The sequence below is a fragment of the Trematomus bernacchii genome, unplaced genomic scaffold, assembly GCF_902827165.1.
Source record: "Trematomus bernacchii unplaced genomic scaffold, fTreBer1.1, whole genome shotgun sequence".
Classification (NCBI taxonomy): Eukaryota; Metazoa; Chordata; class Actinopteri; order Perciformes; family Nototheniidae; genus Trematomus; species Trematomus bernacchii.
In genome coordinates this window covers 3,510,198-3,533,060 of record NW_022987641.1, presented here as the reverse complement: position 1 = coordinate 3,533,060, position 22,863 = coordinate 3,510,198, and the positions used below count along the sequence as shown (strand labels likewise).

General features: G+C 42.1%; 1 protein-coding gene across 1 annotated transcript; it reads right to left on the bottom strand.

The window, feature by feature from the left end:
• Positions 1-1,492: 1,492 nt before the first annotated feature.
• LOC117484897 (proline rich transmembrane protein 4) lies at positions 1,493-21,824 on the bottom strand. The gene is made up of 4 exons (XM_034133359.1): positions 21,714-21,824; positions 15,743-16,938; positions 10,284-10,418; positions 1,493-4,229 (listed from the first exon to the last, which is right to left on the bottom strand). The coding sequence occupies exons 2-4, from the start codon at positions 16,845-16,847 to the stop codon at positions 2,176-2,178; spliced, it is 3,294 nt and encodes a 1,097-aa protein (XP_033989250.1). The 5' UTR covers positions 16,848-16,938; positions 21,714-21,824; the 3' UTR covers positions 1,493-2,175.
• Positions 21,825-22,863: the final 1,039 nt, after the last annotated feature.

Genomic DNA, 22,863 nt, shown 5'->3' with positions numbered 1-22,863 from the left:
ATTCATGTAGATCTGCAATACAAATATTTTTGGGGTATGGGGGGGGGGGTCTGGGACCCGGAGTAATCTGCGGCCGCGAGCTGTTATGTGCCATCATGACACGCATGGTGTTCTTTTTTATATATTATAATGAAGCGCGAGCACAAGTCTTCCTGCCTGTCAGCTCTGCTCATGGATGTATAATAAGGCTCTGCTGCTCCGGGATGAGGGTCTAGCTTCAGCAGCTACATTACCTACGGTGCGTTCGTTAATATTAACTGTGCGGTCCGGAGTCACTGTGGCACAGACTGGACCGCTGGTTAGAACGGGGTGTTCGGAGCAGCAGAGCCTGATGTGCACTGAAAAGTGTTTGTCGCAATATTATTTAATGAATCGTTGAGCTAGCTAACTAGCATACATTGTCACTATCTGCTAACGTTAGCTTTAGCCTTCGTTTTCAAATAGTATCTTTCATAGCCTATAAACGGAGGTGGTATAAGTATCTTGTACTTGAGTAAAAGTAGAAGTACTCAGATCTTGTTCTTGAGTAAAAGTTGAAGTACTCAGGTCTTGTACTTGAGTACAAGTAGAAGTACTCAGATCTTGTTCTTGAGTAAAAGTAGAAGTACTCAGATCTTGTACTTGAGTAAAAGTAGAAGTACCAGAGTGTAGGAATACTCTGTTACAGTAAAAGTCCTGCATTCAAAATGTTCCTCAAGTAAAAGTAGAAAAGTATTATCATCAAAATATAGTTAAAGTAGCAACAGCAAAAGTAGTCTGTGCAGATTGGTCCATTTCAGAATAATATATATGATATGTTTTATAATGATTGATCATGAAAGTGTTCTCAAAGCTGGTAAAGGTGCAGCTAGTTTGAATGACTTTGTATACTGCAGGGTAGCTTGTGAATTTACTCCAGGTGGAACTAAAGTCTGATTTAACACTTGATTATATTTCACATCATTCATCCACATCTGTGAAGTAACTAAAGGTATTCAATACATGTAGTAGAGTAAAAGTACACCATTTACCTCTGAACTGTAGAGGAGAAGAAGAACAAAGTAGCAAAACATTGAAATACTTAAATAAAGTACAAGTATCTAAAAATTGTACCCAAGTATAGTACTTGAGTTTATGAACTTAGTTACTTTACACCACTGGCTATAAAGATAGAAAGACAGCCTTGCACAGAGGCATGAAAATACATTTTCAAAATGCTCAACAGTCCTGCCAAAATTATAAACTGACTGCTCCACAATTAAAATAAATGCTTAAATATATTTCTATTAGATGTGACTCTTTGGCGTTTCTGTTATTATTAACTGCTGCTTTAGTTGTTCTGACTGCTAAAATCCTCTGTTATTCCTCATTTTAAAGCCGATATTCCGTGGGGTCGGGGGGCTCGGATCCTTGTCACCTTTTTCATACCTGATGAGTTTGCATCCCTGCTTATTGAACATGTGCTGCAGTCACACTGCTGGATGTCTCTGCACCTTAAGGAAAATAAACCAAATGTTATAAAACAAACTTTATTAAACAATGTGCCGAGCAAAGTTATGTTTGAACATAAATAAATTAGTTAGCCGGTCCAAAGAAGATGCTGTCAGTGTATGTAGAAGCACAGTCCATTAGTGATACATGTAGGATAAGGTAACATGGTGTAGGTTTTACCAGTAGAGGGCACTGCTGTATTAGAGCTGCAAATAAGATGTAGCATATATTGGTACGGAGCATTTATAGAAACGTAACTCTTATTCCAATTATTTAACATTAGATTTAATGACAATGATATTCAGCTTAATATGAAAGCATATGACTTCAGTAGTGTTTAATAAGTGCTTAGTTTTAGTCACAGTACTATCTATTGGAATGTTGGAATGCAATAAAGACATTTGTACAAATAAATTCTTATCTTCTCTCAGTAAATGTAACTATTGTTCTGACTGTATCAAACATGAAAAAGTTACAAATTACCTTTTGGCTTTTGACATTCTTGGCACTTAGACCCTTAAAGACATTCACTAATGACCACATAAGAAAGTTCATCAAACATCCAAAAATGTAAATTTGGCAGCTATTGGTCTATGGCGTATGGAAAAGCTACCATGCACTACCAAATAGGTTTCCTTTACAGTCACCCTACTAAAGTCCTTCTTAGTGAGTCTTCTGTGGAACCCGTTTGACCAGACTGTCCTTTTACAAATCGATAGTCTCGCTGCAGATGCTGTAAGAATCGATTTGTCTGCAAACACTGATGAACTCCTCTTGAACGGATCGGTCTGCCTCAGACGACACGTCCAGGTCCAGGCTCTCCTGTGAGGCAGCGCCGAGTGTTTGGTAGTGCCTCAGTGGGTCAGAGTGGCCCTGGTGGCCAGAGGATGCCCCGTGGCCTAAACCCCCTTGCTGCAGAATCTGCTGAGCATGTCTCTCAGAGCTCGGGCAGAGGACCAGCGAGGAGCCTCCGAAAGATTCACGGTAGGGGGAATAAGAGGATGAGCTGCCCCTCCAACGTTCAGGAGAGGAACTGCTCGTGGATGAGGACAGGGAGGGAGATGGTGGAGCACCTACGAGAGTGTCTCCTTGAGATTGGGCGCAAGAGGGCAAGTGTTGAGAAGGCATCTCCACGCAGGAAGTGGTCCGATAAAGGCCAGGGTCAGCTGAGAGAGGATCACAAAGCCCTTTGCTTAGAAGTGAACAGTGGTTGTTTATTGATAGATCACTGCTGCGAGTAGGGCTGAAGAGGCTCATAGGAAAGAGGGCCTCATTGAAAAGTGCCTCGTCTATGCTGCGACGCAGGTTGATTGGCGAAGGCGGTCGCAGGTCTGTGGTGGAGTCACTGGTAAACGAGGATCCACCCGAGGGATCTCTGCCTCCTCCGTTTGCAGGAGTCCCTGAACCCTTGAAGTCCAAATCCAAGTCCAGGTCTCGGTAGGCCAAGGCCCGGTTGCTGTGGTAGAGAAGGTCCAGGCCGTTCATACTGCTACCAAGCCTCTCATCCACCAGGGTGTAAAGAGGAAGGCTCTCTATCTCTCCAAGCCCCATGGTATCGACAATTGCAAGCTTCTCCTGCTGGCTCAGGGTCCACTGGTAGCTCCCAGGCATGATGGGCGACTTTGATGCCAACAGTTCAGTCCAGCAGCTCCCGGCAGCTGGGAGGTGGTCAGAACAGTAGACTGGTTGTGCAACCACCAAGGCCAAGGTGAGACAAACCCCGAGCTCACACAGTCTGCAGCTAAACTGAAAAGTCCACCATGGCCAAGGGTGAAAGACCTCCTCTCCCCCTACAACACCCATAGCATTGAGCATTGCAAATAACTGCAGTCCTGCACAAGCTAAACAAAACAATGCTGACATACAGACAGTTACAGCTGCACGATTCCAGTCCCGGCTCTCAGCAAAAGGGCAGCGGTTGTAGCGCTCAGCGGGCGTTGGAGATGTGTTATTCAGGTGGTAGATGTGTTTCGAATCTGCCCGCACGTAGATGTAGAACACAAAATAGGCAACAGATAGAAATGAAGCCAGTGCTACAAAGGCTCCACGGGAGATAAGTGCAAGAAAGAGGCAATGGGGAGGCTTTTGAGTGTAGAACTTCAGGAAGGTCACTGGTCCAAATGCGGCACCAAAGTGCAGGACAACCAGGCAGGCCAGGAAACAGGGTCTCTGGAAAGCTGAGTACGAGAGCTGCATTCTCGAGCGCATGGATAGGAGAAGGAAAACCAGACCGAAGGCCGCTGTTAAACAGGGAAACGGTGCTTCGTAGAGTATTAGTGACGCCTCTGTGGAGGGTAGGCGGTCCTGGTGGCCATAGGCATCGTAAAGGAGCGAGAAAGATCTTGTGCAACCAGCAGCTAGTAGAAACAAGCTAACCAGGGCAAAGTAACCACATCCGGATGGGCATCGTAGTGGCAAGCAGAGCAGATTGAGTGCACAGGCCAGCGTTAGCATTGCAAAGATGCAGCCAGCACCGTAAACATGCACATCCCAGGCCAGGCCCCAAGCTGCCATGGCACTGTTCCAGTCGGTGTACAGCGGCACCAACATTGGTGGAGCTGGGATCAGGAAGGGTTCGTCAGTTTGGTTGGTGACAGTGGTGTTTTGTGTTGGTTTGATGTCCGAGGAGGTTGTGAAGTCCCAGTCGGAGAGGTTGCAGATCCCGGAGCGCTCTTGATTGCAGTCTGGAAGAAGGGTGGTGTCACTGTACCCCTCGTTGGACATCCAGTCTTCCGTGTCCAGAGTAATAGTTGGAGTTTCTAGGGAAAAATAAAGTAGAAATGTATTTATCAAATGACTTTTAAATAGCTGGATGGATAAGCACATGTAATACTTGAATGAGTAATTATATAGAGAAATCCCAAATCTTCAAAATGCTAGCAGCTTAAAACATCTACATCATTTAATTCACTTAAAAGCATTTTAATCGTCCACTCATGAGATTACACAGAAGCATTTAATCAACATTCAAACTATCTTAGTCAGAGAACAAGTTGGCTCAGATCCAAGATGGTGAAAGTGTGCTTTCCTCCTAATGTGCTAATCCTGTTTAGAGGCTTGTAGAAAGGCAACTTCAAACTGTGTGTGTGAGTGTGTAAGAGAACAGCCCACTCAGAACCACAGAGCTTGTTTCTCTTGCATTACGTCAGCCATCTGGAGTTTCCATGCGTACAGCTAATTATGATTGTGTTAGACATGTTGTTGCACTGCAAAGGAAATGGTTTAGCTTTGGAAATTAAGGGGTAACCATGTGAATATGTGTTTGCGTGAACATTAAAGAGACGCCTGCGAAGCTCATCTGAGCCGTACTTGTTTTTGTAGTTCAATTACTGGAGGACGACTTGCATAGGATATAGCACAAGTCACTTCACACAGCATAATGCTTCACAGATGGGCAAAAAGAGCAAAACAATGTAGCCTCCTAGTCTCCTTACACTGAGTTTCACATCATAGCCCTTGTTCTTTTCCATAAAACATCACCGTCAACACAAACAAGATTTCTTTTAACTACTGAAAAGAATATGTCTAATAATGGCTCTTTTCAAAAAGGCAATGAAATGCAGATTCTAACTTTACATCCTTCATCTGCACCTACACAGGCTCATCAGTCATTTTGCTGCAGATCAGAGGCAATCACTTCTCCATAAAGAGCCAGATGCTATGTACCAAAGAGATGGGGACAAATGAACTTGATAAACTGACAGCACAGTAAATCACACAGCAGGCAGATTGTACATTAATACGTATTTTGCTGTAATGTGTATGAGATAAAGACATTTCTTCAGCTCTTAGGGTTTTCAAGGGGTATAAATATGTCCCGCAATGCCTGGGGAATAGATTATATCCAGTGGTAACGTTATGTGCCAGTTAAAGAACTTAAATGTGCAGACATCAGCACCGCAGAAACCCCTTAATCTTGATGTATAGATTGAGGATGTCTAATTCATTTCCTAAATAAATCTGAAAGTGGGATCTCTGTGGTTTAGAGTTTTGTTTTAAGTCTTTCTCCTCTGTCCTTTAATGTACTTTTCTGAGATATATTCTTGTATTTCCCATCCCACCCTATCCGGGTTCCCTAATTTGCTCTTTTGTTTATGATTTCCCTTGAACAGCCGCCTCAAAAGGGAAAACTCCCATAGGTGGGTTTGTTATTTTTAAGCACGGACAGTTTTTCACTCTTGTAGACTGCCCTGATGAAGTCTCTTCTCATGCTTTAGTTATTCTGCTTTTGCTGCTTTTTCCTCCAATTCTATAGATCAAACGATGGCAGCTGCTGCATCCATTAAATCTAACATGTGTAGTTTTGCAGTTCTATAGGGAGGGGGGCGAAATGGTTGGTGCCTGCTTTAAGCACTTTACATCACTGTAAATGATTCAAACAACATAAAGCCCCTTCACTTTTGTTTCATGTAATTGTTTCTTGTACATTTGTGTCTGTGTGCACTCATATCGGAGTGTCTACCGGTGCGTTTGCATGCCTGTTCAATGTTGACATTTGCTATACTCAAGTACCCAAGTGAACAAAGCATTGCTCTTTTCCGGCCACAGATCCTGAAGAGGGGAAGATGATTTTGACAAGTGCTTTAGCATTAGCTTTAGCACTGGCATTGTCTGCTGTCTGCCTGTTGATACAGTAAGAAAGCCTTTATAATGTTTCCCTCATTCGTCTCCTAACCATCTGAGCTGAGTCACTCTCCCAGGTTGTGATAAAAACATCAAGCTTGATAAATTCACTTCCAGCTGCTGATGGGTCTTAAACTGTAGCAGCACAGCAGATATATTTTAAACATCCTGAGCTGTCGTTGGAAGCTAAATGAAGAAACAAGGATGGATGAGTTTTTGAGTTTCTTTGGTTATGCATTGATGGGCTGTTTTTTTAATTGAACCCTGCTGAATAATCATTAGCAACAGTGAAATGCTTTTGAGATAGCTTGCTTGTGTATCATTGTCATAATGATCTTTCAGTCTAAAGCTATGCTAGCAGATCCCTAATTCTGTTCAAGCTAAATGCTAATGCCAGCATGGTAACATGTTTTTGACAATGCCAACATTAATATTGACATATATGTATCAATATGTATAATATATATTTTATAATATAGCTATGGAAATGTAAGGACAAACTCCAAATGTCAACATCACATTAGCACTAGCAGGAAAGCAGGGGATCACCAAAGTTATTCATCTGGTGAGCATGAATGTCCAATTTAGTCATAATCTATCCAGAAGATATTTCAAATCCATCACTGACCGACATTGTCATACCTAGTGCCTTGCCGCTTGTATGGCCACTAACCAATAGATGAATCATTGATAACAGCACGTTTTACTCACTGATGTAATAATGTGGCCACTGCATATTGACTTCATACAGACTGCCTGAAAGCCATGTCAGTGATACTCCGGTGTCATGTTGAGAAAATTAGAAGCTATTTTTAAGCTTGTTGAAAGTTATGACATTAGCAGCTTTAAATGAGGGCATTAAATATGTCAGTGCTCAAATAAACCTGCACTGTATGAGTGCACTGACAATGTCATCCCATCAAAACAGACAGCTGCAGTGTGGGAAATGGGGCTGAGGTGTAACACAAACACACAGCTGAGAGGACTGCGAATGTGGGGGCCACTGATAAAGTAGGATGGGTTCAGTGGTTGACTCATTCGTCTGTTTGTTTACTTTCCAGGGCGATAGTGATGATTTGCAAGCCAGCCTGGCCAAGTGGAAAACGTGACGGGTATTGAATTAGTGCCAAGTTTTGTTGCCTCGCTCATGTCGATAAATGTCACATCTGAGCATGCGGGGCTGGCCGAGCAGCCTGGACGGGGTTTGGTATGTGGTCACTACAGTACGCGGATCAGAGTGTTACGTTCCACTGCATGCTGCTCGGTCATCTGACACATTCCTGTGGTAACAAGTATCCCATGCGAGGGATAGCGCACACATTACAGGAGAAACACAGCCTGAAAGCAAAGTGCCTGAGGACAAACTGAGATGTCATTTGAACTCGTAAAAAAGTCTAAATGTTATCTTTTAAGGCTTGGAATCTTAGTTCCACTGAGTCTATCTTACCTTATCAGCAACAAATGGCAGACAATTAGCAAATGTGGCTAGTGAACATAGTGGTGCGTTTAGCAGATAAATAACCAGGTATTTCCCTCAGCAGTTAGGATGGTAGACCAAAAGCAGAGTTAAAAGAGAGTGAAGCTGCATCTAGTAAAAACAGTACGTTGAGCCATGATAGCGTTAGCATTTAAGGGGGATGTTTAGCAGGTATAGTGTTTATAGTGCATGCTAACAGAAAGTACCACAAAACACAGAGTACAGCCAAGAATGATAGAAAGGTAATAAGTCATTTTAAAGTATTTGGTCTTAAACTACAGTTTTGGAGAAATCACATTTTGAGATGATTACGGCGCATAAAGAAATTGCAATGCGTGTCTTGAAGCTAGTATCATTAGCATTTTGTGTGAACCCATGCAATTGTTTGTGGTTGAAAGACCTACTCTCGGGGTTGCCATCCCTGGCAAGCTAGTCTACAATAGCATGGCTCTACATCATACATCAAGGTTTCATATGATCAACATGGCAATATTTCACTTTTAGTCCTTCTTTCATAAGGGCTGCAGCTAATAAGTAAAGATTACGATGAACATTTGATATATTAGTCGGGATAGATCTAAAGAAGATCCTAGAGCTGTCTTAAGGTGATTTACTCAATAATTACAGCTCAACAGCACACGATATAAAAGATACATCTGAAAGCGAGCATGCACACATTACACAACCAGATGCTAGTCATTTTCAAAAGGTCTCATGTAAGGAACCTTAATCAGTAGACCAGCCGAGGTAATAAAGGTGAAGGATTCTTCTGATGTTAAATTGGTAACAACCTCACGCACTCATTTTTAATTGGCTGCGTGTTGATTCTGCGGAGTGAAACTGAGAGCCACATGTAGGTTTTAACCGATTGCCTTCATTTTCAATTTGGCTCACATTAGAAAAAGCTATTTAGTAGGAGCTAATGAAGAAGTTCATGAATACTGAGTAGGAGCCAGTTGTGTGGGTTTGGACACATGAGGTTGGGGGTTCATCTGCTTTCTTAACTCTTTGAGTAAAAGCTGAATCACCTGCTTTTGGTCTGTTATGCCAAATGGGAGGGTGGTAGGATAACTGTACATTTGGTCATGTGCTTAAAGGTAGGGTAGGTAAGTTTGAGAAACTGGCTCGAGATCGCTAGAATTTGAAAATACACAACCTGAGAAAATCTGCCACTTCCTTATAGAGCCCCTCCTCCAACACACACGAACGTGCACATGACCAATGAGGGCACGAGATAAGTTTGTGCCCCGATGGAAGGCTGACAGGCAGGTAGGCCATCCAGTTATTTTACCCGGGCCGGCTAAAATGATTGGTCGTGCTTTTTACAGCACTACGGCTTCCACAGATGACATTTTTTTATGGATTTTTTGTCAAAGCACTTAAGATATTCATTGCTATCGGGATGTTAAGAGCATTCCATGGAATATAACAAAAAGTGTATCTCGAGCCGGTTTCTCAAACTTACCTACCCCACCTTTAATGTTATCAACAACAGATATTAGCTTCAGGCAGGACACATTGAAATGGCTGACTGCTAACATTATTGTTTCACTCACTCACTTGTGAAGCACCCAGAGCCCCGTAGCGCCCCGTCATTAGCGAGTGGCACATTTGACAGGTCTATTTTTGAAAGTCACTTGATTACATCTGCTATTCTGGGCAACGTAATGTGGGTTACATCTGCTCCTGCGAACTAGGCTGAAAGTAGATATTTTAATAAACATAGTTGAGTGGAAGTCAAATTCATTATGATGGACTAATCTACATGGGATTTGACATTTGAGAGCATACCACATTTTTCCAGTGGGATTATGAGAACCTTTTTGTGTAATTAGAGCAAAGGGGAGTTAGGGTAGACCTCCAATTATTGTTGCCCAGAAATAATAACAACAGTTTCTTTTGAGCCAATCCAACATACAATACATCAACAAGAGTGCAAGTCATATATCACTCCGCTCCTGAAAATAGTCCCTAACAAATGCCCTGTTTACTTAAATTAGAACACTTTTTTTTATCGTAGTAAATTAGTGAGCTATTTATGAAAGTGGAACTATATGTTTCTAAGACGTTTTACAGGCTTACTGTAGTACAACTTCCAGGTGGCTGAAAATGCACTCACTAATGAAAATATTGAATCTTTCCATGATTTTGTCTGGATATATAATAATATTTCAGCCTAATGTTTATGTATGTTTGATCTCTAACCCAGTAATAAATCACACATCTATAATAAGATCAATTTGTCACCCTGCCATAATGAATAGATTCCAAAACAGAATAAATTATACTTTATTTATTGAAACTGACTATTGCAGCAACTCTTCATTTTGAAGCTCTCTACTGTCATTGGCCAGCGCTAAATCAATACTTTTTTACTTTTTTCAGTCAGCTATTGTCACCAGATCAATGATTATTCATGGAAAATACATTTTTGTGGGCATAGTTCCCTATCTCTTCTGTTCTCAGGGGATCTCACAGCTTGAATGAGCAGTTTTCTCCTCCCGTTGGAAGTAATTAGTGGCTTCAGGCAAAAGATGCAGGGTAATTGTTTCTTTCAGTCCTCTGACAGATTGACAGATATTGAAACATCTACAGGACAGCCTATAAAACAAACAGCCTGCAGTCTTTGTACCACTGCCTCCTAACAGTATGGCAGTGCAAACACATTTTGGATTAAGTCTTTGTTTACATCTCAGGGGATTTGTTCGCTCACCTGTGCTTTGTGGCGGGGAAGTTGTTAGCAGCTTAGCGTATGGCGTGGAAACGTCTGCCAATGTTGTGTCACCATCCCAGTCTGCTGAAGGAACCACACCTTCCTCATCCTCCTTATCCTTCTTGCCTGGCAGCTCTGGGAAAACAAATGCAATTTAACCTATGAGCGATCTCGAAGCCTGTGCTATTTAAAGGACACACTACTGTAGCTCTAAGTAGTCCTAAAGCGGATTAGCAAATTTCAGTTTGCCAAAAGAAAATGTAAACCCTCTACGTTCTCTGCTCACAGCAAGTCTGAGATTTCACACCGCAGAACACGGAAGGACTACATTTCTTAACCCAGTTCTGTCAAATGGATCGGCCTATTGCCCACTTAGTTGTAGCCAGTCATCCATAGCACAGTAGTCTGGCCCTCTGTAGTCTAATTACATTGACATCCTGATGTGTGCGTGCATGTTTGTGTGTGTGTGTGTGTGTGTGTGTGTGTGTGTGTGTGTGTGTGTGTGTGTGTGTGTGTGTGTGTGTGTGTGTGTGTGTGTGTGTGTACGTCCTGCTCCATCACAAATCCAGATCCCAGACCTGCCTCGTAAAGATCACAGAGAGAGACAGATAGAATCATAAAGTAATGGCTAAAAGACTCTCTCTTTTCCCCTTTGGTTCCCTCGCTAAATATATGTTCACAGACAGCACTCTGTACAGCCTTTGTGTGTTTTACAACAGTTATAAATGAATGTTGGATACGATGAGATGTTCAGTGAGTAAATCTGATGGGAAGAGCTGACTCAGTGATGAAGCCTGGGACAGCAGGTACAGTGCTAGCTTATAACAGTTTTCAAATCAGAGTCTCTTCCAAACAGCTGGAAGTCTACACACCTGCACAGTTTATTTCACGAAAAACCATTATTTTTATATATTATATTTTGAGCCAGATACAATATATCAAAATATAAGAAATGTAAGTTAGATTGTCTAGTTTGAGTTTTGTTTGTTTGCAGAACTTTTCGTATTCGTTTGAAAATTGTAAAGGTGCCCTGTGGAGTTTTTGACCAGTTTGAGCATCATTTTCTTAAAGGTCACCTAATGCAAAATCCACTTTTTCATGTATTTTATACATAAATGTGTGTCCCCTCTGTGTTAAGAGATTTGGAAAGTTCCAGGAACAAAGATTCTCTCTCTTTTTGTCCTGATCCATCTACATAAAAACCAGTCTGAAAATAAGCTGATCAGATTCTGGACACTTTGTGATGTCTTTTTTGAGTTGTGCATCCATTAGCCAATAACCAACCAAGGTAACACCCGCCCACTTTATCACCTGAATCTCCTCCTAGAGCACCATTGTTGTTTTTTTTAAACCAATAACTTAACAAAGGGGCGGGGCCAGCAGCAGCTCATTTGCATTTAAAGCTACAGATACAGAATCTGCACTTTAGAAACAGGGCTGAAACAGAGGGGATTATGGCATGCTACAATGATCTGTTTGTTATTTCGAGCCAAACACCTAAGAGACATTTTTTGTATATATCTGAGACCTATAATTTATTGTTAAAAAATAGTATAATAGGGGACCTTTAAGGAATGAGTCCCAGTGTTTGCTGCACACAAGAACGCACAAATCACAATATACACAAAAGCCAAGATCACGCTATTCAGTTGATTCATTGTTGGAAGACGATAATGTTTGTCAAAACTTAGTAACTGAGCTCACTCACTCATGGATGGAAATCAACTCTTTAGCACATCACAAGCAACATTTCTGATGACTGGCTATTTACAGAGACCCTGCTGACAGAGTAAATAAAAGCAAAAAGAGATGAGAGAGGTTTTGCTGAACAGCTCATCATTACACATGTGCTGAATTGTCATTTTACTGATTTAGTTTAACTACCACGTCATTTCATATGGCCTTCATGACCTTAGAGTATCACGTTCTGTCTGTTGTTCCTATTTTTTTAATTTAGGTTTCAATCGCACTTATTGCCAAACTATAATTTAAAGTGGCACCCACAGTGGGCAACATTGTTGAAGTAATGAAGGCCCTTTAACCACGGTAGTTATTCATAGTGTTTACATTTTCAGAGGCTCCTCATTATCTTTTGCTTCCAGAAATAAGGAACAATAGAAGACGATGGAATCCATTACACTCTTCTTTATCTGCGTACAGTAAGCCCCGAGTGAGTTTGTGAAGAGTGCGCGGCTCTGTAGCAAACACCCTGAGCTTAGAGTGATAACACAGAAGAGGAAAGGCTTGGATAGCGGTACATTAGAGAGTCGGAAGCGCATAATCAGATGAAGAAACATGATTAGGACTCATCCAAAATCTACTTGCACAAAATGTCATCATGCTGTTGCTAATTTGGTTCAGTTCTAGGATAGTTACTAGGGGGTATACAGGATATTCAAACTGCATTACACCCTCTGACTTTAAAAATCAGTATGAATAGAGGTGAAAAATAATCCCTATTGTTCTATAATTGCGTATTTGTATGTGAAATCCGAAAAACAAACAGGCCAAATCCGTCCAGATTTGTATAACTCATGGACTCGGCTAAAGGAGTCATTATGAGAATATTAACATAATATAAAGTCACCCCAGCTTTCTATTAGCATTAATGCCATTTTTCCATGTAAATTCCATACTGGGGCATCAGATATTCATGTCACGTGCATCTCCATGCAAATCCATTTCCTTAATCAATTTATCTATCAATGGCTGTGCTTTAGGTTTTTGGTATCTCTCCGGTCAATTCATCCTTGCACGTATTAATGGAGTGTGTTGAGGCTGCTGCTTATTAGTGCGACATACAGTAATGAAAAGGGTGGGAGGAGGGGAAAGAAGGAGCAGGAGAAAGGAAAGCTTTTTGGAAGAGAATTTACAGCAGTGGCTTTCTGCGAGGGTTTAGAAAGCCTACATGTTCAGCCCCCACATCACAACAGCCTCTGTGTTGTGTTTCTGCTCTCTCTCATGATTGCCCTTGCTATCAGATGTCCTTTAGTGGAGGATTTGAAACCGATGCAGAGCTGTTTTCTTTTTTTTTAGATACCTGACAGCATTCTCAAGGGCATCGTCACATGGTGAACACCCTCTCGATCAATGAAAACCCGTTTGTGTGATGAAGATGTTCCACACCTCCAGCAGGGGAGTGATTCACCCTGTGCAGCTTAAAATACATCACAGCACACATACAGAATGCTCACTTTGGGATAATGTATGGTAATGCAGGGGTGCCACGCTTTCATTTTCATAATCGTCTCCTCCTATGTCCTTTGGCAAGGTGGGAGTGTTTAAACACTGTAAGAGTCCAGCCAAAAACCACACCAAGCAGACTACTACGATGTGTAAATGCACCATATTTTTTAATGGGTTTCATTTCTACATGGCTGACTAGAAGCTTCCCAGATCCCTGTCAGGACATTTTCACCCTTCAGAGCAGCCATAGCCATCTGTCCTTGGGAAACAAGTGACAGGGATGTGTGTTTGTACAGAGGCAAAAAATAGCAGATGAGGGGAACGGGGAGGGACTAGACTAAATGGCGAGAAGCATGTTCAGCATCCATGAACAGCGACTGGCGAGCCGATGGTCCCACTGGAGAGGAGGTGATTTCGCTGAGTGTGCGCTTGGAATACTGATACACGGCCACAGCAGCCCCCCCCACCCCCACCCAGCCCCAACCCCTTGTCTTTCCTGTATGCCACCACACGATGCACAGCTGAAAACAAGTGCAGACACAACACTGGGTAGACTAAACATCACAAGTTTTAAAACAATCAGCGTAAAGCCGAGTGGGAGATCTCAAAAGCTTGCATTCCAGCACTGGGAGAAAAGATTCCCCTCCAACCTGTTTTTTTTTAAAGCAAATGAACTGTTAATGTTACTTTACTTATTGTGAAGAATAGATCGCTATCTATAAATCTCTAAAAGCGGATGTCTTAAAGTTGACCTCTGAAACACAAATTGACGATCTTACATCAATGTATATTTTCTAGCTGTTCTCAAGCTTTTTATCGTATCGCATATGAGTAAGGGACTTTGTCCGCAGAGAAAGATATTGTCATATGATTGAAGGCTCCAGATGAACTACTAAATCGATCATACCAAGATATATTTTCTAGCAATAAGCTAAGCGTTGTTTAAAATATTGACAAATAGGCTTTGAAAATATGTGATTCCGTTTTGGGTTTACAACTGGAAAATAATAGTTTTTTATTTTGAATGGCAAACTTGGTGATCACTTGTTCATTTAATAGAATTGTATTGGTCCGTTATTGTTTTTGCACTATGGTTTCTGTACTTGTATAGGCACTATCTGTTGGATTTGATCATATGTATATGAACTGATATAAATGGACCATTTGGTGGCAAAAGCTAATTTATAGGCACCCAGAAAATATCAATATGCCCTACATATTGCAGACACTACTCTGTGTAAACATCCTCCAAACAATCATGCTTTTATCATATGGACACAATCTCTCAGGCTTAGAATAATCGACTCATCATTTTCCTGCCTGACCTTTGACCCTACATGATAGATGCGTTTGTACCTGGAGGAGGCCCTTCCTCTGAAGGCTCATTAGGCATACAGACACCAGACTGCCACCAGTGCTGGGGGATGGGCCGTGAAGAAAGAGGTACTGCCTCAATGTCGTGTCAAAGACTCCTGGAACCTACTGGCTACCAGAAGCTATTTTAGATCATCATCTTCCCATTTTCCTCCTCTGTGAGGAACAAAACCCCCATTGAGCGGTATTTCAATCCAATACCCTCTCCTTCCATTCACTAAAGTAATGGTTTTAATGTTGGATTGGATTTGTGGCTTTAAAACTCATCATACACTGTTAAATTCATAGTTAACAGTTCGGTACAAATGACTCACTAATAATTGTACTAAGTGAACAATAACACATCACTCAAAGAAGCCTTGCACAACAGGCTTTGATGCCATGGAAACTATTTTAATAAATACTTCAAAGTATGTGGGAAGCAAGAATTGGAAATATAATAAAAGATGAATGCATTTTGATGGTTTTGATTGCTATGTTGTGGATTAACTTCCATTCCTGAAAGCCGTTATGTTGCTAAAATTGTTTTCCCACAGGATTAGTAGCCTAAGCAAATATCCATCCAATAAATCCTCCTCCTAGTAATAACACATATCAAACTCTACCTTTAAGAATCTCTGTCCAAGCAACGCAAACAGAAATTCCAACACATAATCATTGTTTACAATCATGTAAATGTTGATTCTAGACTCAGTAATTTCACAGGGTTTCAAGAAGATCTAGATTCATGCTGATGTCGGCCCTTTGACCACTCACCATGTCAGAAATGTCACTGATCGAACCAAACTGCTAGTAGCCTTTTGACAGCCAGCTATTGAACACCTAAAACCTGCCTTCCAATGATTGATCACATCTATAGAGTCAATCCAGCCTCCATTGATTTGTTTAACTTTGCTTACCTCCTGCTGTTGAGAAGTTAACCCTTTGGCTCTGGGTTGTGCTTGTTATGGATTCTGGCACTAATTTGTCATCGATCCCATTGGCAGTGGTGATTACCCCCGGCTGGTCCTCAGTGGGCCCCGACCTGGTCTCAGAGAAGCCCAGGTAAGCCTCACTTTGGGTGGGTAGAGTTTCTGTCATCGTGGCCTCTCCAGCACGGAGGGTAACACCAACAGTGGAGTCTAGTGGTTTTCTGACAAACGTGGTTTCTGAGGATGTAGCGGGAGTGATATGCCTCAGAGAGTGTGTGCTGGTCAGTGTGGTCTCCACTATGCCTGGGGTTGTTGTTGTGGTTTGTACTTCTGCCCATGTCAACACAGTAGGTACTGTGGTTTCTGGTGCTATCGTCAAATATATCTTCTCTGTAAAATCTTCCGCCTCCTCTTTATCAGTGTGTTCCTCTGGGAGGTGTTGTGTAGTGGCACCCATGCTGGGCCCTGCTGCTGGTGGGGTGCCCCTCGGTGGGTGGGTATGTGTTGCATTTTGTCCAGGAGTGCTTGTGCTGGTGGGACTGTTGGTGAACAGAGTGTTTCTGATAGAACTGCTTGTGGGAGAGTAGGAGTCTGAAACAAGAGTGTCATTGTGGCTCTGCGCTATGCTGCTGTGTGGAGAATCTGATGTCCCTGTGGGAAGTGAGTCCGTTCTTATCTGTGTCACGCTAGTTAGGAACCCCTGAGTGGAAGTGATGGGTGGATCAGAGGATTCAAGAATTCTCCCTTCGCCTGAACCCGAGTTGTCTTGCGAGGGATCGATTGGTTCTGTCAGACTTTTGGCGGTTGTGGTCAGCGCAGCAGCCTCATCCTCACTGTCCCTGCTCCCGGATAAGTAAGGAATATGGAAGGGTAGTGAGGGTAGTGAGGATAGTGAGGGTAGTTTGGGTAGTGAGGGAATCGAAGGAAGCTTTGGCAGAGATGGGGTCCACCAGTAGGAGCTTGTTTTTTTAACAGGTGGGTCTTTTCTTGATGCCGTTGGTCCCCAAAGGCCCTCTTCGTCAGCCACAGCCTGCTTGTGAAGTAGCAAAAAACACCAGAAGCAAAAAGCCAAGGTCCGGAGGAGGCGAAGCATGCTGGCGACAGTGGCGCACGGACCGGTCACATGGTGTTCTCCATTCCCCTGCTCCCTGAGGCGGGTTTGGCTGGCTCTCCGGCAAAATGGCCTAAAAGACAAGAACACACAGGACACTTAGTGACACACTTTATCCACTCTCAGGCAGCTAAATTTGAGTTGATGAAAACTGCGACCTGCTTTCTCAGCTGAAGTAAATCAAGTATAGAAACTATGCCAGCCATCACACGCTGCCTAAGTTAACAAGCTAAAACAATATCTTACCCTCCACAAATCACAACAAGACTTTGGTATTATAGACACCCCACAATTAGTGGTGTCCCGTTATGTGGGGGTCAGTATTTATGTCATGCTGTCTTGCTGTGTTTGGGCGGCTACAAGGACTGACCAATTAGAAGACTGAAACTTAAAGGACTACCATCTTAATGTATAGTATTCAGTGAGGAGTGGTCAAGAAATAATGTGTGTGTAGGGTAGGGGGGGGAGGTTAGTAAAGAATTAGGGTCCGGGTTGCCAACATAAGAAAAGAGGGGACCTCTTTTTCTTTTGTGGAGCTCAGAGAGGTTCAAAGTCACTAGTCTGTTGCCTCAGTGAAAAGACTGGAGCACCAAAGGAATTTCCCCTGTGAGAACAACAACCTGTATGCCTTAGCTGTACTTACACCCCCCCACCCTCCACCCCAACCCCCAGCTCTGGCCTTGTTCTCTTTCAATCTCGGATTTATTTGTTCTTTAAAGCGGAGGGAAAGCTCTGTTTGTGTGGGAGGGCAAAAAACCATCAATATTCACTGAAATCTGCCATCAGAGTGACGTTCTCTCCTGCTTCTCTATCATGCTCTAATGCTCTTTATGACTGTCATTTTACACTTTCCATCTTCTGTTCTTCTCTGAACATTTATGACCTAGTCCACGCCAGTTCTCTCTATCTTCCTCTAAGTTATAGCTTTTTATGTTGTATCCGTCAACAAGATCAATCAGTCCCTACCATCAGAGACTCTTGCTTGCAGAATCTTTGCCTGCCATCTCCCCCTCTGTTCCCACCTGGAAGGATGAAACTAGCCATTGCACAGTCAGATGCTGAGATATAAAGACTGTGGGCGGTCAAACGTAAAGCTTCCCACACACTCACCAGTTTTGGCATTTTGACTAAACAACATGAAAACCAGCTTCCAATGAAGTAAGGTTGTTTTTAGATAACTCCGACCTCAAGCTTGCACCAACCAGCCCGCACTTGGTCACATTTGATGCGTGCGGAGATATGATTGTAAATGAATTTAGATCTGACTCTGCATGTTAGAGCATGTGTACTGGTTCGCCCACATGTACTGATCTGTGGAAGGTACACACACCCACACATGCACACTTCGTTCCCTTTTTCAAGACATGTTGCCAGCTACTTATGATTGCTTACATAATGGCCAATAAACTATTAAAAGCTGCCTTTAAAGCAAAAGGGAAAGATGTCTTGTTCAGTAACCAAGTTTATTTATAGAAACATTATAATTAGTTTTGAAGCTTGGGGGAAATTATCTTTTATCCTTGATTGCCTTTTTGTTGATCTGAACGGATCAATTATTTAAACAGAGGGAATAGTTTTGTCTTGCTAATATTCTCACATTTCACTCCAGTATCACTTTTACAAGTTCAGGAAATTTCATTTTCAACAACAGTTTTAGGATGTATCGATCCCATTCTTTCCACTAACATAAGCATTTACATTGCTTTTTATTACTTTTTTTAATTAGATTCAAGTTATTTTGTTATTTTGGTGAGGGCTGACTCATCTTATCTTGGCACTTTATCAAAGATTATCCTCCTCAAGTTGTTAGAATGTAATCCAACTATTGATCATAGCATTATAATGATCTATTAAGAATATCCTTAAATTAATAATAATGTGCATATATCACTTTTGAAGGGTGTTCTACCATTAGCTACTGTATATCCCACTACATGAACTCCATTAGAACTGCACTAATTGACAACATTACTAGCAGTGAAGCTAACACACTATGTACAGTGCTAGCCACTTATTAATGGAAATACCACACCACAGCTTGTGATTTACTCTCATTCCTGATTGGGCCCTTAACTTCCTTGACACCCCTCGTCACCACATCAAAAACAAGCCTCCTGGTTGAAGCATCGTCTGGTTTGACAGGCAACAGAGCAAGTGGAAAGGAACTATAAAAAGTGTCTGTTGGGAATTTACAAGTCCTCCTCTATTATTTCACTGGCGTTTGTTTGGCTGCTTCTGACAAAGACACTGTCGTGGAGAGAAGGGCAGAGAGCAAAAGACAAGGGCAATAGAGGAGAGAAAGAGAGACAAAGACTCCATATTGACATGCAGTCGAGGCATCGGTCGTCAAGGAGAGTCAACTCTGCTGCAGTCTCCCTAATGCTCATTTTAGTTTGTTGCCAGAGCCTCTTTCATTAACTCTGTAAACAGACTCCTGCCTTCCAATTGAGTCTGTGTGTGTGTGGGTTTGTGAGAAGCCCCCACTCTCTCACTTCTCCGAGGACCATCAGCCATCTTGTTCTCAATCAGCCTCCCACCTGCTGTAACATAATTCTCTATGGAAAATCCTCTTTTCTAAATGAGTCTGAGGGCAGAGTTACAAGCCCCTGTGAGAGCATATTAAGGCCACTGTAGTCAATCTAACGAGAGAGAAAGATGAAAATGGGATTGTCTGAGAATGGAAAAGGAGAGAAACGGAAAGGTGTAGGACTGAATAAGAGTGTCGCTCCTGAGTGATTGAAATGGAGACGGATTGACGGTGTGACCATGTCATCACTACTTAACAAACTAGCTATAAGCGTGTGAATCAATGGCACCGTCCAGGATAATGGAGTAATTTACCTCCCTGCAAATGGCTGCTGTTTGGGGAGACAGTTTTCTGAATGCTCTGTGTGGGCGTACATATTTACAAGCACTAGTTCTCACTCTAGAATTATTCCTATGGTAATCTGTAGGTGCACTTGTATTTACATCCTCCCACGTGCTGTTGGATTGCAGCTCCTTAACATCTCAATGCTATCTCCCATCTAAGGAGTCAACGTTTTGTTCCTGTTGTCCTCTCCTGACTTTGACGCTACGCACGGATGTCAATATTGCAGGAATTCAATCTGACTGGCCGCTTTAAGCCGGCAGGGATTTATTTGTGCGTAAAGCAGTACATTTGAAGGGCTTTATGAAGTGTTAAAGAGCTTAATACAGCGGCCAAGTGTCGGACTATCCATCTATCAATCCATGTAGGCGTCAATACGGCCAGGGCAGAAACCACCAAGAAAAAAAACATGAATTTAAGATAATAAATGTCCTCAAAAACAGAACTGCAACCTTATTTGTTTTCTTTCAGTACCAGTAATCATTTAACAGGTCATTAACTTCATTGTTACTGATAACACTACACTATTTATATCAATAAAGATTGATTCAAGATATTACACACAATATCAATACTGTAATATAAAATGAATCCCTCGTATTATTGGCCTCCATATTTTGCGATATTACATTTCCACTGGCTAGTTTGTCTAAAAACAAGAGCAGAAATGTGTTGTTTCGCACATTTTAAAGGAATAGATCAACCGTTTTGAACATCTTTAGGAGGATCTTGCACTCTTATATCTGTCTTGGTAACATTTCTCTCACTGCTGTTTGTGCTACATCATTCCCCATCGAAGTGAACTGTTATTCCTTTTTTGGCACCATTTCCAAGTGGTTTCTCTCTCATACCCTCACTGCGTTGTAACAGACCCCCACACAGACATGATGCAGCCAGCTTCAGTCAATAGTCCCCTGGTAATGATTGCTGCTCTTGTGTCCAAGAATAGACACCTCTGGTCAAATAAGCATCATCACGGGCACGACTCCAACAGGTAAGCTTTCCAACCAAACATCCTGAGTCATGCTATTTACGAACAAGATTAATGCCTTTCTATTCTAATCTTCTTTGATTCTCTTACATGCACTCTTATAAATCCCATTTCCACATGCAAAACTCCTCCAGTAACATCAACAGTGTGGTCAAAAACTTGTTGATTCTCTCAATTTTTCCTTTTCCTTGGTTCAGGTTGGCTCTCCTCACACTTTCCATGCCTCATATACTCCACCTCTTTAAATCCCCACTTTGAGCACTGATCAAACATATTCCCATTTATGCTTTAGAATGACATTAATAGTGGCGAGCTAATGCTTGTGTTAGCCCTATAGCTTATGAATGCCTGATTACAAAAGACGCTCTCAAACACAGGCGTTCCACCGGCTGCCTTTGCCATGGTGACAGCTGAAGCCAAAGACGTCTTGCTAATCCCTGGGATTTCAGCACCTTTTGGGCTCCGCTGTTCCGCTTGTGGGAGTGTGCTGCACTCGCATGCAAATGGCCAGTCACACACACACACATAAACAGACACACACACACATAAACAACCCATGCCTGCAAGAGCATTTGACTGTTTTGCTGACATCAAAACATTCCGTACATCCTTATGCTAACATGGATGGATATGATTACATAATCCAATAGGAATAACGTGAAAATGACAGATGTGTATCAATCAGGGTTATCCAGATGTCATATTTAACATATACAACATCCAATGTACACATTACATTTTTGCCAATAGATTCCCTCTGATCCCTGTTTTCAAATGTGCATCAATGCATTTAGATCAACCACAAGCCTCATTACATGTTTGAAAGGAAATATGTAAGTGTGTGTCAGTGGGTTTACCTATAGCTGCAGCTATAGTGTGTTTCTCAGCGTGTGACAGCGTGCATATTGGAGTCAGACCCCATATATTCCTACCGTAGATGCAGAGCAGCTGATTAACACACACATGCAGAGAGACAGATGAAACGTACCTGCAGATGAAGGGAATAAGAATCACAATCCAGAGCCAGCTGTGTGTGTGTGTGTCCTGCAGAGGAGACCGTCTCACTGAGCCAGTGTACGTTCGTCTGTGTGGAATTGAGTTCCAGTCTCCCTCTCTCCCTCCCTCCCTCCCTCCCACTCTCTCTCTCTCTCCCTCTCTCTCTCTCTCCCTCTCTCTCTCACTGCATCAGTAGTCCACTGTGTGGCTCCCATCACAATGCCTTTGGTCACACCTCAGCGAGCAGATTGTTCATTAGCGGAGATCGCCCGTTGTTGCGGACACTGGGAAACAGTGTCGTGCAAACACACATGCTGAATGTTACAATTTTCAGCTTTCACACATCTGCACACCCACTGTCAGCTGGTTGAGTCTGAATGCAGCTGTTTCCAAGCACTATATTTAGACCCTATATAACCAGAATGCTGATGTTGACATTTTGGCTTGGCAAACAAATCCACTCCACAGAAACAAATCCTCATATTAAGGCAAACTTTAATGGTTTTTTCCAATTTATAACAACTCGGGTCAGGTATTGACATCATCCACATCAACATAGGTGTACAACCCAGAATTATATTCAGTCACTCCTTCTGCAATATCTGTGATGGGCTACTGAGATAAGTGGATAATCTTGGTTATGGCAATGTACCTTGGTTAAGGTTAGGGAAAGGCTACGGTTACAGTTTATATAAATGTTTATCTTAGAGAGAAAACCCTAATCTGATGCATGAAAGTAGCTTATACAGTATTCCACCATGCTGTGTATCTGGCACAACAACTTCCTGTTTTGGCACTAAAAGTTGGATATAATGGTATGGAACAGAATTGTCCAATATCAGCACAATTCCTAATGATATGGGGCTGCCAAAACTACCAAAACAGGACCCATTTCTCCTTTGAACCATCTGTTTTATTAGTTTCCATCCTGGCTTTCCGAGGCACAGAACTACTCACGTCATCCAGCCTCCTACACAGTTTACTCGAGGTTGAAGAGACTCACCTTTGATACAGTTTAACACAAACAATGACTTATCTCCGTCAATCTGAGGTATACAATCGATGCTGGGGGTTATTATTGTGCACATACATTCCCCAGATCTTTGCCTCTTTGATCCCCAGGAATTCCCTAAATATAGAAA